The sequence below is a fragment of the Plectrocnemia conspersa genome, unplaced genomic scaffold (assembly GCF_051122295.1).
Source record: "Plectrocnemia conspersa isolate PC_06_02 unplaced genomic scaffold, ASM5112229v1 ptg000010l, whole genome shotgun sequence".
Taxonomy (NCBI): Eukaryota; Metazoa; Arthropoda; class Insecta; order Trichoptera; family Polycentropodidae; genus Plectrocnemia; species Plectrocnemia conspersa.
This window is the reverse complement of record NW_028277174.1, coordinates 5,547,013-5,559,496: the sequence shown is the minus strand read 5'-3', so window position 1 is coordinate 5,559,496 and position 12,484 is coordinate 5,547,013. Positions and strand designations below refer to the sequence as shown.

Here is a 12,484-nt window from a genome sequence, read left to right as displayed (position 1 = left end):
AGCATAGTAACTAGTTGTAGTAAATAGAAGGGTTCATTGTTGTATGCAATCCGCCGAATCAACTTATAGACGTCACTATTGCGTTTTTTCTGAAAAAATCGATCATCTTGGGCGATTTTAATTTATCTACGAACGTTGGCGCAAATATTGACATAAGTTCAATAAGTAATATTTTTAATTAAATAATATTTTTTGTGACAAATAAGATTTAATATATACAAATTTAAATAATTGCCTAGTAATTAAGAGCGAATTTAAATTAGTACCGGAAGATAATTATCACATAATGTATAAAGTTAAATTTTAAATAAAAATAGCATAATTACGAATGAGGTGGAATGCGTGAGCGATCGGAATGTATGCGGATGGTGCTTTGGAAATTATGTACATTTTGATTTACTGAATAATTTACTTTAAAGTATGGACTAGAATCGAATGGGAGAGTGCGTTCATGTTAAATCTTAAAAATTTTTAAAATTAATTAATATGAAAATGTATTTTGTACTTATATACTAGCGAAATTTGAGAAAATATGATGCACCAGCTCCAAGATCCATAATAATAAAAAAATAAGCTATTCCTGTCATAGATTTTACTGAAAGTGAACTTTCACTAATAACTAATTCTAAGAAGTCCTATTGAATCCCAGCAAAATTGCCAAATTTATTTAATTTGCAGATTTATTGCTCTTGTATTCAGTTCAGCATCGTCCACATTATTATGGGCATTATTATTAAATAAAAAAAGGATCACTTTATAATATTTTTTTGTAAAAAATAAATAAAAAATAGTTATATCCTATTATTAATTATTTTTCTATAAAATTATATATTATTCACATAGCTATTCAAATATTATGCATTAATTCATAACTTCTCTTAATAAAAAAATAGGGGAAATATATAAAAATAATACAATAAACTCTTAATTATAATATTTTATTAAATAATATAATCTCATACATACAAAGCAACAATTTTTAATTACAAAAATACACATTTAGATAATAATTTAGATCAAATTGTGTCTTAAAAATTTAATGCTTTCCATCATGGGTATGGTAGTGAGCTGGGTGGGTGTTTTGGGTGCGGTGGACATCAGCGTTGAATCTAAAATAATAAAAACATAATATATTATGATATTATTAGATACAATATATATATATAAAAAATACATACCCATGTTTATCGGCATGATAATGGACAGTCCTGGTGGAACCATCTGGTTCCACAAGAGAATAATGTCCCTTGACATTGTCACCATCTCTGTGCTCAGCTTGGCTCTTCTTATCACCAGTATGGTGGTCAGTTACACCATATTCGAATTTGTATCCAGGATGAGCCTTCAAATATATAAAGTCATATAATGGTTCAATTTAGTGGTGATTTTAATCTATATTTACATGTTCGTCGTAGTAGTGTCCATGTCCATGTCCGTGTCCGTGACCATGACCATGTCCATCTCCATGTTCAGGAGCAGTGTATCCATGAGACGGTCCATCAAATCTGTGTACATTTTGGTGCGACGTGGCGTGACCATGTCCACCGTGTCCTCCTTGTCCATGATGACCACCGTCATGTCCATGAGGCCAAGCGAGAGCTACGGCTACCAGGCCAAGAACAACAGCTACCTAAATCACAACATTAAATAATTATGTTAATATTTAAATATATTATTGGTTATAGTTGTGGATATCTCACCTTACTGATCATGATTATTGATTGCTGAAGTGTTATCAGGATTGATTACTGATGCTGAATGTACTAATGGTCCAGATATCTGTCGCTTTTATAGCAGAAAGTGGTTAAAAGTAACAAAAATGAGGCAATTTCGGTGCAGTTGATATTGCGTAAAAGTGTTCGAAATATTGTTTGTATGTAATGTAATGTTACAAGTAATGTAATAAATTACTATCGATTGTCCGATTTAACAAACAATTGTAAAACATTTCTATTGAAGTTACAGCGAAACGCGTGTTTTGTTATAGATATTTTATTATAATAATTAAATAAGTATTGAATCATTATTTTATTTTGTTATATGTATAGATTATATATGTTATATATAAATGTGAACATTATATATATTTTTATTCAACACACTAAAAATGTATTTTCAATCATCTTTGATTTCTGATGATAAAATTTTGTGTATAATATATTTTTTATACAAAAATATTTTTTGCAATTTCATTTGTATTTTAATATTTATTTTTACAAAGTGTAACATTATACACATTGTAAAATTCACAGTAAATATTTAACATTAAAATATAAATATTCAAATCCACATTTAACGCATGAAATTATAAATGGTTATAAACTCGGCTAAATTTATATAATAACAGTCTTAAAATTTATTTTTTAAAATAAATACATAAATACCCATATGTAAAAATAATAAAGTACATAAATTTTATTATTTATATTCTATGTATTTTTAAAATATATATTTTAATTATGTATTTTTATTTTATTTTTAAACTTCTTTATTTTTTATGACCTGAAGCAGATCATTATTAAATAAGCTTGATTTTTATCCATTAGATTAGGAAAATCTAGGAAAACATCATCTGTTATAAATGATCGGAATTATAATTATTTTTTTATTATTAATTCCTATCTTCCAGACATGATAGAGAAAATCATTAAAACACTAGGGTCCATTTGGGTTTTGAACCCAGGTTTTTAAGGTAATAGCAAGCTAAGATTCTCATGTTGTAGTACCGTTTAAAATATTGCGTTTATAATTAAAATAACGGTATTTATAATATATGTACATTAAACGATTTTACCGTTTTTGTAAAATGCTACGTCCATTTTTTCTAGATTTTGTAAATGGGTGCTTCTGAAGAAAACGGTCAGAATAGACTGTTTTTATATTATCATGCTTATGTTATATTTACAAATCTCATAATAAGTATAAATATTTTTAATATCTTGAAAAGCGAAGTGGTGTAAGCGTGAAGACTATTAAGTGGTTTTATTTATTCTCAGCAAGTAAACAGTATATTTTAATTACGTAGCCACATAAGTTTTTTCTCGTTAATTCCTAAAAATATTTACCATCGTAAAGATATAAATTTACTGATTTACATTGTCAGTTATTTAGTAAAATAATTGGTACAAGCATATAGGTGTTTATCAGGCGCGTGCGGTGAGATACTTTCTCTTTTACTCGCTCGCGTGTTAAGTGACGAGAGTGAGTGAGAGATAAGAGCATGCGGACCGCATGCCTTTATCTCTGTTGTATATTTTTATTTTTTTGATTTAATGCATATTTTTTGTTTTCTAAAAACAAACGTTTTCACTTTATTCTTAATTAAAAATATGCACAATAGAAAAACAGTTTCCAAAATTAAAGAATACAAAATTAAAGAATAAGATTTGAATGGGTCATTATTTATTTAAATTATTTTAATTATGCGTTACAATGGCCATTATATAAATAGAAAATAGTTTAAAAAATATTAAAATTGTAAATTTTCAATACATAATGTTTTATATTTTACAGTGGGAAAATTTGAAATATGTGAAAAATTATGTGGTCTTTAATATAAATGGAAAAAAATACTAGTCAAACTAAACGATGAACAGTAATCAAATTTTTGTTTGAATAAAAACATATTTTTAAAAATAAGATTGAACAACATCAGCTATTGATATAGACTTTATATTTTAATAATATACTGTCTGATTTTATAAAATATAGCAATATTATTCTCACGCGTTAAAATCCATTGATCAGATTTTATACATAACAAAATTCGAATAGTTTATAAATATTTAAAATTTGACTATTAGCTTTTTAATTTATTTATATATTAATAATAAATAATATTTTAAATATAATATATATGTATATAAAACTGTTAATAATACGAAATGAACTTGTCTTTTTTTATATATTTCTTGATTTTTAATATAATTTTAACGTACCTAATTAGAAAATGGGTTTGGTAATTTTATCTCTTTTTGATACTTGGTGCTTTAATTTTTAACATATATGAAACATTTAATTGATTTGCTATCTTAACAAGATAGTTAATTTAATCTTAAAATATATTATTATGCTAGGACATATCATTAGGAGAATATATTCTACTAATACTTTAAAATCTTGTTAAAGAATTGTTTACATGCAATTTTACAAAATTGAAAGTATATTTAATATATATAAAAATGGAGTATTTCTTGTAAATATATTTTCATATTATACAATATTTTTTTAAATAAAAAAATAATAAAATTTAATAATTTATTAAATCATATAATCTGGAGCAAATAAAACAACAAAACTTCATAAAAATAACAATTATCAGGTATCTTCGATGTAACAAGTGGTGTCAAAACTTAATGGTGTCCATCATGTGTATGATAATGAGCTGGATGAGTGTTGTGGGTACGGTGAACATCAGCGTTGAATCTGAAATAAAAAATATTATATTGCGATTTTATTAGATAAAATATACATATATAACAAAAATACATACCCATGCTTGTCGGCATGATAATGGACAGTCCTGACGGAACCGTCTGGTTCAACAAGGGAATAATGTCCCTTGACATTATCACCATCTCTGTGCTCAGATTGGCTCTTCTTATCACCAGTATGGTGGTCATTCACGCCATATTCGAATTTGTATCCAGGATGGGCCTTTAAATATGTTCAGTAAATTATTGGAATACTTGAGTAGAGATTTTTAATTTATATTTACATGTTCATCGTAGTAGTGTCCATGTCCATGTCCGTGTCCGTGACCATGACCATGTCCATCTCCGTGTTCAGGAGCAGTGTATCCATGGGATGGTCCATCAAATCTGTGGACGTTTTGATGAGACGTGGCGTGACCGTGTCCTCCATGATGACCACCGTCATGTCCATGTGGCCAAGCGATAGCTACAGCTACCAGACCAAGAACGACGGCTACCTATTTTTAAAAGAAGAAAAAAAAATTAATAAAAATTAAATGAAATGTGTTATTGCCATGCTTACTTTGCAGATCATCATATTTCTCGATTGTCCTGTGTTTCTGAATTGAAACCCAAGTTTGAGTGTGCCTATCGATCAAATGTCTATCGCTTATATATTGATGAAAAACGCAATAAAAGTGTGGAAATATTGGCGTGGTTGACATTACGCAAAATTATCAGAAATATGTTAAGCGTGGCATGTAACATTGAACAATTACGTATTGTCGGATTTTGTGTTTCTTTCTAAACAACTGAAAAACGATTTGCTATGGAAAATTGGCAATAACTCGACTGCAAATGGAGCTTAACGACCTAAATGATGTGAGCAGAGCAAACAGAGAAATGTTGCTTACACAAATTTAGTGTGGAAATGTAAACCAAAAATGTTTGCAGTAACTGACCGTCGAGATCTTATGCTTTTAATTATCTTAAAATTTTAGAAAATATTTTAAGCATAATTGCGTAATTAGTGCAAGCATTTCTTTGTTAATAAAAATTATGTAACTGTGCTAAAAATATTTTATTGTTATTCAAAATAATTGAGATTAAAGTTTTATAAATGCATATTTGCCATTAGTGCACATACGGAATTACAGTGTTCATTGTTTTTGACTAAGAATGATAAAGATATAAAGTGTAAATTAAATTAAATGTATATATAAAACCAATATTTATAATAAAGTATTTCATAACTAATTTAAATTTAATTTAATGTAGGCAAACTTTCTTATTAATGCTGTCCAGAGTATTATAAAAACACATAATCGATAAAAAAAATCGTTGCTGTAAAAACTATGAAAAAACCGACTAAAATTTCCAATCCCTTATTGCTTAATTTTAACATTGAAATATATGTAAAAAAATATATTGCTTGTAATGATTTATACTGTATTTTTAAAGTAAAATTATATGCATACAAATACTTAATTATAAATTGTAATGTAGCTTGAGAATGATGTTGCTGAAGTTCAAAAGAAATCTTATCTGTCGGTAATCTAGTAGAAATGTAAAAGAAAATACATACCTGCTTCTTTCAACAATATTTTAATCGGTAGCTTACTGAGAAATATTTTAAATAATACGTTTATAAACAATAATTCTTTACGAGTCAAGACATAAACCCTAGTGGAAACATAGCCTGTCCGTAATAATTAAGCAGATTTTTCTGTGAAAGGAATTTAAAAGGATCATATGTAGTAACATTCATCTTGCTTAGTTAAAATAAATTACAATTTACTGTAATGTGTTATTTTTATGTACATGTTTTTTTCTCTGTATTTCTACATATTTTTATCATGATATATATTATTGTTTAGCGATTATCCACAGTCATCGCGTTAAAATAAACTTGTGCAAAACTCGTTAAAAATAATATAATCCAACGGATTTTTATACCTTGAATTTGCAAAGAAACGCTGTTTTAGTGACAAATGTTTCTTGACGGAATCAGATCAAGCAGTAACGAGATCTATTGTGAACGGCATAAGTAAGAAATATCGGGATAACGTGTGACAATAGTAACAATAGTCAGCAACCTTTATTTGGAATATATTAAATAATGAAATGTATCAAATTCCATTGTTGCTAGATTTATGCAACACAGGACGAAGACACTAAAAAGTCTAATACGATATTTAAAATATAATTCGAAATTTCAGCATCGTCTCAAAGTATTCATTCGGGGAGTGAATCGTTGATATGTAAAAATGGTTTCATTTGGGCATTGCTACTTCTACTTTGACTTATTGAGTATCACCTTGCTTCCTACTTGAAATATACGAGAGCTCAACATTGAACTCGTATCTATCAGAAATGATGACGAATTGACACAGAGGGAACATAAGATAAGCAGCAGCTTCCACTTCGACCGTCTGATCTGCTACCAATCAAGCTACTATGATGCATCAATATACTATTGTATATTATAATATTTATTCATTGTATAGATTAAACGGAACTTTTAATATACGCGTTTTTCAAGTACTGCACAATTGTAAAAGTGTTACGTTGACTTTCGAAAAATATTTTTACTTTTAATGTATTTTAATAGCTAATAAAATTTAGTAATTAAAATGTTACAAAACCTAAAATGTAAAAATAAAAATGTTGAGCATAGGTCGAAAATAATTGTGTAACAATTTATGCTTGGTTAGGCGACCCTGTATATACTTAGCGTTTCACTACAACGCCAAAATTGTAAAAAAAAATATAATGGTTTCATTTGCTTTTGTGCACTTTTTTTCTTCTTTAAACCATCTGGAATGCCGTCACACAAATTGGTTTTAAATGTAAGAGTCTCAACGCTACTTAGTAACATAACGTGCCTTTTAAGTTTAAAATATTACCATTTTGATAAATTGCGATTCACCTTGTGGGATTAACGTTCAGCAGTATGTGGCTTGCTCTTATTTATTACTATTTTTAACCTCAGACAGAAAATCATATGTTTATGGTAAAGAATTAGAATATTAATTCATTTATGGAATGTACTGGTATACAATTAAAACAAAATTTGTATCTACTTATTTTTATATTACAGTTTCCAATTACATAATGTCTGAGCAAAGCTATTTTCACTAGATATTAAAAAAATAATGTGTACATTTAGAATAATAAAAAATGTACATATATATTGCTAATTTTACAAACTTTCAACAGATGTCACTTTTATTTTATTTTTATCTAAATATTATTTTATTTATAAAAAATAATAAATACCCCATCTGTGTAGATCAGTTGAAAATATTTTCCGCGAAGCGTCACCACGTAGCGCTGCAGTCGCTATGACCGATATACGTCTTTCTTTCTCTGCGTTCCTAATCCTACAGAGCACGTCGTCCGTACCACGTACGGACCTGGGACGGACCAATAATGTGAATCTCGACAGAACAAGGATCGCCGATAGAATGGCCGACGACATTCTCTTCATGTGATCCCAATAGAGCGGACTCAGATTGTCCGCAAGTCCACATATTTCCATCCGTACCCGATTCCGCAACGTGCGAGCGGTCTGAACTGCGCACCTAAAGACGTTCTCACACCTATGCTGCCCTAATATAAATGGACAATGTTGCATCGTTTCGGCGCCGCAATCGTTTGGTGGCGTACTCCACTCGATCGACCATTCGGCATAAAGTACCCGCGAATTTGATGCTGTCCTAATACGGCGAACTCTGAAACGCGTGCACGGCGGAAACAACACCCGGGCTAAAACGGTGCTAAAAGTACTTCAATTTATTTGATTAATTAAATACATAAATAAAATAGATTGCATATAAACGATATTATAAATTAAAAAAACTGAGTAAAATAGGTAATAGAATAAAATAAATACGTAGGTACTTATATTCTATTGTTATTTTATAACAAATATTAATAATATTAGTTTATTCAATATTTATTTATAATTATAATATTATATTTTGAAATAATATCTACAATATTTTATGTTGCCCGGAATGCAAACGAAGCGCGTTTGGCAACTATGAAATACCAAACACGTACTTAATCTTCGAGACTTTTTGTGATATGTTTCTATGATATGTGCTCCTAATCATACGATAGGTGTTCTGTCTGTCGTGCATAACACAAAATAATAAAAATTAAAATAAAACTAGACGAGGAAGAAAACTAGATGATAGATAAAACAAGAGTTGCCTGTCGGCAATTGTTTTGTGCGAAATCTCATGATATCTCGCGCATAGGGCTCGTAATAATGCACTATGTGTTCATATATTATTTTTTTCCTGTTAGTACAATTTGTACAATTCAATACCGATGTAAATTAACGCGTTTATTTGAAGTCCAAATCACAAAATTTGACATATTTTCTACGGACGTACAATTTGTATTATAAATAGAAATCGAAATATTAAAATAACGATCACTGACTGGCCAACTTTTGCCCCCCTCCCCCTGGAAAATGCTGAAATGACGTCCCTGTCCAAAATTATGTTTTCTTTCTTCAAAAACTTGGACTAGTGCATTTATTTTTCGATTTTCAATGTACAGCTTCACATCCAATTAAAAGCCTGCATTCGTTATTTTTCCTTAAGACATCATTTTTATCTATTGTAGGATCATTTATCGTTTCTTCAGAATGACGCACAGCTGAACAAAAACTTAAAACTCTTTCAATTTTCAACACCTCAACGCCTAGTGATTTTGCACATAAATGCAACTTTATTATTTTTCGGCGACGCATGATATAAAATATAAAGTTTATCTATTGATCCCTGAAATTTTCTTTACAATATCAATTACTGATAATTCTAATCTTTGATTAGCACAATGCCAAACTATAACGGAAAGAAATTTCTGTCAGGAATTTTTTCACTCCACTTTTACATCCCAACATCATAGCAGCGCTGTCGCATGGTCCCGAAACTAAATATTTTTTTTAATAATCTATTGTTATTCCATAAAAATCAACACATTGCAGCAAGGATTCAAGTATTCCATTTGTCGTTAAGTTTTCAAGTTCGATGAAGTCCAAAAATAAATTAAGCACTTTCGATACAGCATTGAATATACAAAATGAGGGTGTTTCTTTTGCTTATGGTGGTTCATTCATCAATTATCAATGAAATTATATTTTTAGATTCAACAATTTCTTTAAATACATTTCATCACTTACATATATGATTTTTTATTTGTTGAATGAAGAATATTAGGCATTTCAATTTTTCGCGTGATTTAAAAATGTTTTTAATTTTTCTTTACAAACACACTCGCAAAAACCGTATTAAAGGATTTCTTAAATTCAGACTTTGCGCACAAATACTCATTACGAGCAACGCCAAAACATCTTTAATGACCTTACCCTTCAAAACTACTTTCCATCAAAACTACTGTTACACAACTACGACTAATTTGGACTATTGTATATACAACATTTTGACACTAACTCCCGACACTGTTATCTAATTTATATTAATACATAAGTCTAAAAAATATGCAATTAAAATATATACCAAAGAGATCTACTAAGTGCCTCAATAGTTATAAATCAAACTAACTTGTTCCTAAAACTCGAAAACATAATAATAAAAAAACGCTTATAATTTATAGATCTTAATTTATATAAAATAAAGGGCTCTACTACAAGCTAACGAACATTGATTTTAGTATTAGTACCATATACATACACAAAAGTCTAAGTATACACTTTTTTAAATTTATCTTGTTCTGTAAAAAAATCTTTAATTTATATGAATGTGTTGTATAAAATTAAAAAAAGGTTAATTAATAGATATAACTCAGGCAATTACATAAAAACGGGTCAAAAAGGCATACCCTCTTTATTTCTTCAGACATTGTGTATAACATAAATGAGCCAAGATCCGTGTAATACACTGTACTAACATTACTGATAAATAAATTACATGCCCGGTACACATATTTGGATTACACTATTATATATAAAATCAGGAACAATACTGTTGATCATTATGTGTTTTTTTGCCTCAATTACAATGTTTATTATCGCATATATATGCAAAAGTTCTATTTAGCAACACGTATGTAAATTTAATTAATTAATATACAATTCAAACTGTTTAGCCACTTCTACCATCACCTGCATGTCTAAATCGCTTCACGGTATGACCAACTAAAAAGAGACTGTACATAAAGAAAAAATACTTATGTCAAAAATTAAGAAAACACCATATAAAAGAACGAAATTTTTCAGCAACTTCAGTGTCAACTCAAGCTTTGTCGTGTAACTAACATACAAACCAAACGAACCAACTATGTGTTTCAAAGTGAGAATAGTGAACCTGTTCAGTGGTTTAGTTTTTAAATATATTTTGTGTTAAATTTAAATAAACATTATAGATCGCTGTATTGTTCGCATTGGTGGCTGTGGTTACTGCTGGAGTGATTCATGATTTTGATCATTCGTCTCTCCATGGTTCTTCAGGACATGGAGAATCGTCTCAAAGCATTACTCTAGATCACAGCATCCAATCTCATGAGTTTAATCACGAAGAACATGAACATGCTCATGTAAGTTTAATTGGTATCAAAACTATTCCATAAAGAAATAATATTAATAGATATGGTGATTTTCAAGGCTTATCCCCGTTATCAATACAATTACATGGTGGCTGATGATGTAACTGGGGATGAAAAGAGTCATACAGAATCAAGGGATGGTGACTCTGTACAGGGAGAATATTCTTTGGTTCAACCCGATGGTTCAACCAGGACTGTGACTTATACCGCCAATGATCAAGATGGGTAATTGCTTCTATTACTAATACTATTGTAATTAAAATTATTTCAGTATATAACTTATTTATTTTTGTGTAGATTTAAGGCTGAAGTAAGAACTACTGGTGGAAATCAGCAATTGTACGATCATAATGAGTTGAACGATTTCCATCATCACAATATTCATCATTGATAATTTTAAAATGAATGTTTGAAAGTGCTTGTTATTATTTTTTGTAATTTTTGTTGATTTATGTAATATATATTAGCTTATAATATTGAAAAAATATTAAATATATATTTTTTAAAGTATTATTATATTTATTTATATTAAAAAACATCCTTTCATAAATACCTTGAGCTCATTGATACTATATAATAAACATTGTGAGTACTAACAAAAATATATTCAATAAATTAAAAATAATTAAACAAAATATCTTGAACCTGGGTTGAACGCTAAGCTGGGTCACTGATAACCTAGGTTCACTATGAGAAGTCAGACTTAGGAGCTAAAAAAATTAAAACAATAACAAAATGTATAACTGGGGTTTACTCAAATTGTAAATCCGGACAATAGTTCTAAAGTTCGGACATTTTCAGCATCTTCAAATAGCACATTCCCAGAAAGACTAAATTCAGAAATGGCAAAATTCCGAGAGACCATTTTCCAGATAACCAATTTACCGAATCTTCATTAATTCACAAAATATTTTTTATATACAATAATATACATTAAATTATTACTTAAACAATTATAGATTATTTATCTTATATATAATTGTTCTAAGCCATCACTTTCGTTTTTGGACGCGCTCGCTTTAAAATGAAACGCTCTAAGTTAAATTAGTTCCTTTGTTAATAGTATCGTTTTGTATGAACGGTTGGTGTATAAATAATACATGCATTTATGAGAAATGCCTTTTACTTTAACGATCCGCCAGTTATTCGCGTTCTCTATGACATCTTCGTTTGTAGCATTCTTCAATCAGGATCTATAATTTAGAATCTCCGAATAACAAAATATTCCCTTTTAGTGGAAAAGATTCAAAAAAGATTTTTAAGATACCTTTATAAAAGGACATATGGTTACTCGTATCATTTAATTTTAATATTTTATGATTTTTTTGTTTGCTCCTTTATATGTATTATTTTAATTATATATACATATGTATCAGTGGCGGTCGGTGAAATACTTTCCTTCTCGATCACTCGCCACTGATATGTATATATTTTTTGTGTATTGAAATAATACAATTAATGTTTTCGACTATCGTGAAGCATTAGGGTAACCT

The 12,484-nt window shown here is 28.9% G+C and overlaps 2 protein-coding genes and 1 pseudogene across 4 annotated transcripts; 1 reads left to right on the top strand and 2 right to left on the bottom strand.

The window, feature by feature from the left end:
- Nucleotides 1-1,036: 1,036 nt before the first annotated feature.
- Nucleotides 1,037-1,645, bottom strand: LOC148230427 (uncharacterized; annotated as a pseudogene).
- Nucleotides 1,646-4,352: 2,707 nt separating this feature from the next.
- Nucleotides 4,353-7,945, bottom strand: LOC148230426 (uncharacterized). Its single transcript, XM_088195584.1, has 5 exons — nucleotides 7,840-7,945; nucleotides 4,996-5,060; nucleotides 4,718-4,930; nucleotides 4,493-4,656; nucleotides 4,353-4,425 (listed from the first exon to the last, which is right to left on the bottom strand). The coding sequence occupies exons 1-5, from the start codon at nucleotides 7,943-7,945 to the stop codon at nucleotides 4,353-4,355; spliced, it is 621 nt and encodes a 206-aa protein (XP_088051710.1).
- LOC148230425 (uncharacterized) lies at nucleotides 7,799-11,452 on the top strand. Of its 3 annotated transcripts, none has more exons than XM_088194823.1 (6): nucleotides 7,799-8,197; nucleotides 10,536-10,574; nucleotides 10,666-10,738; nucleotides 10,812-10,982; nucleotides 11,050-11,216; nucleotides 11,289-11,452. In XM_088194823.1, exons 3-6 carry the CDS (start codon nucleotides 10,727-10,729, stop codon nucleotides 11,380-11,382), a joined length of 444 nt encoding a protein of 147 aa, XP_088050949.1. In that variant the 5' UTR covers nucleotides 7,799-8,197; nucleotides 10,536-10,574; nucleotides 10,666-10,726; the 3' UTR covers nucleotides 11,383-11,452. The 3 variants fall into 3 exon arrangements, with proteins under 3 accessions (XP_088050949.1, XP_088050947.1, XP_088050948.1); XM_088194821.1 differs by having other exon boundaries at nucleotides 10,536-10,597; nucleotides 11,289-11,451; XM_088194822.1 differs by lacking the exon at nucleotides 10,536-10,574 and having other exon boundaries at nucleotides 11,289-11,451.
- The last annotated feature ends 1,032 nt before the right edge of the window (nucleotides 11,453-12,484 follow it).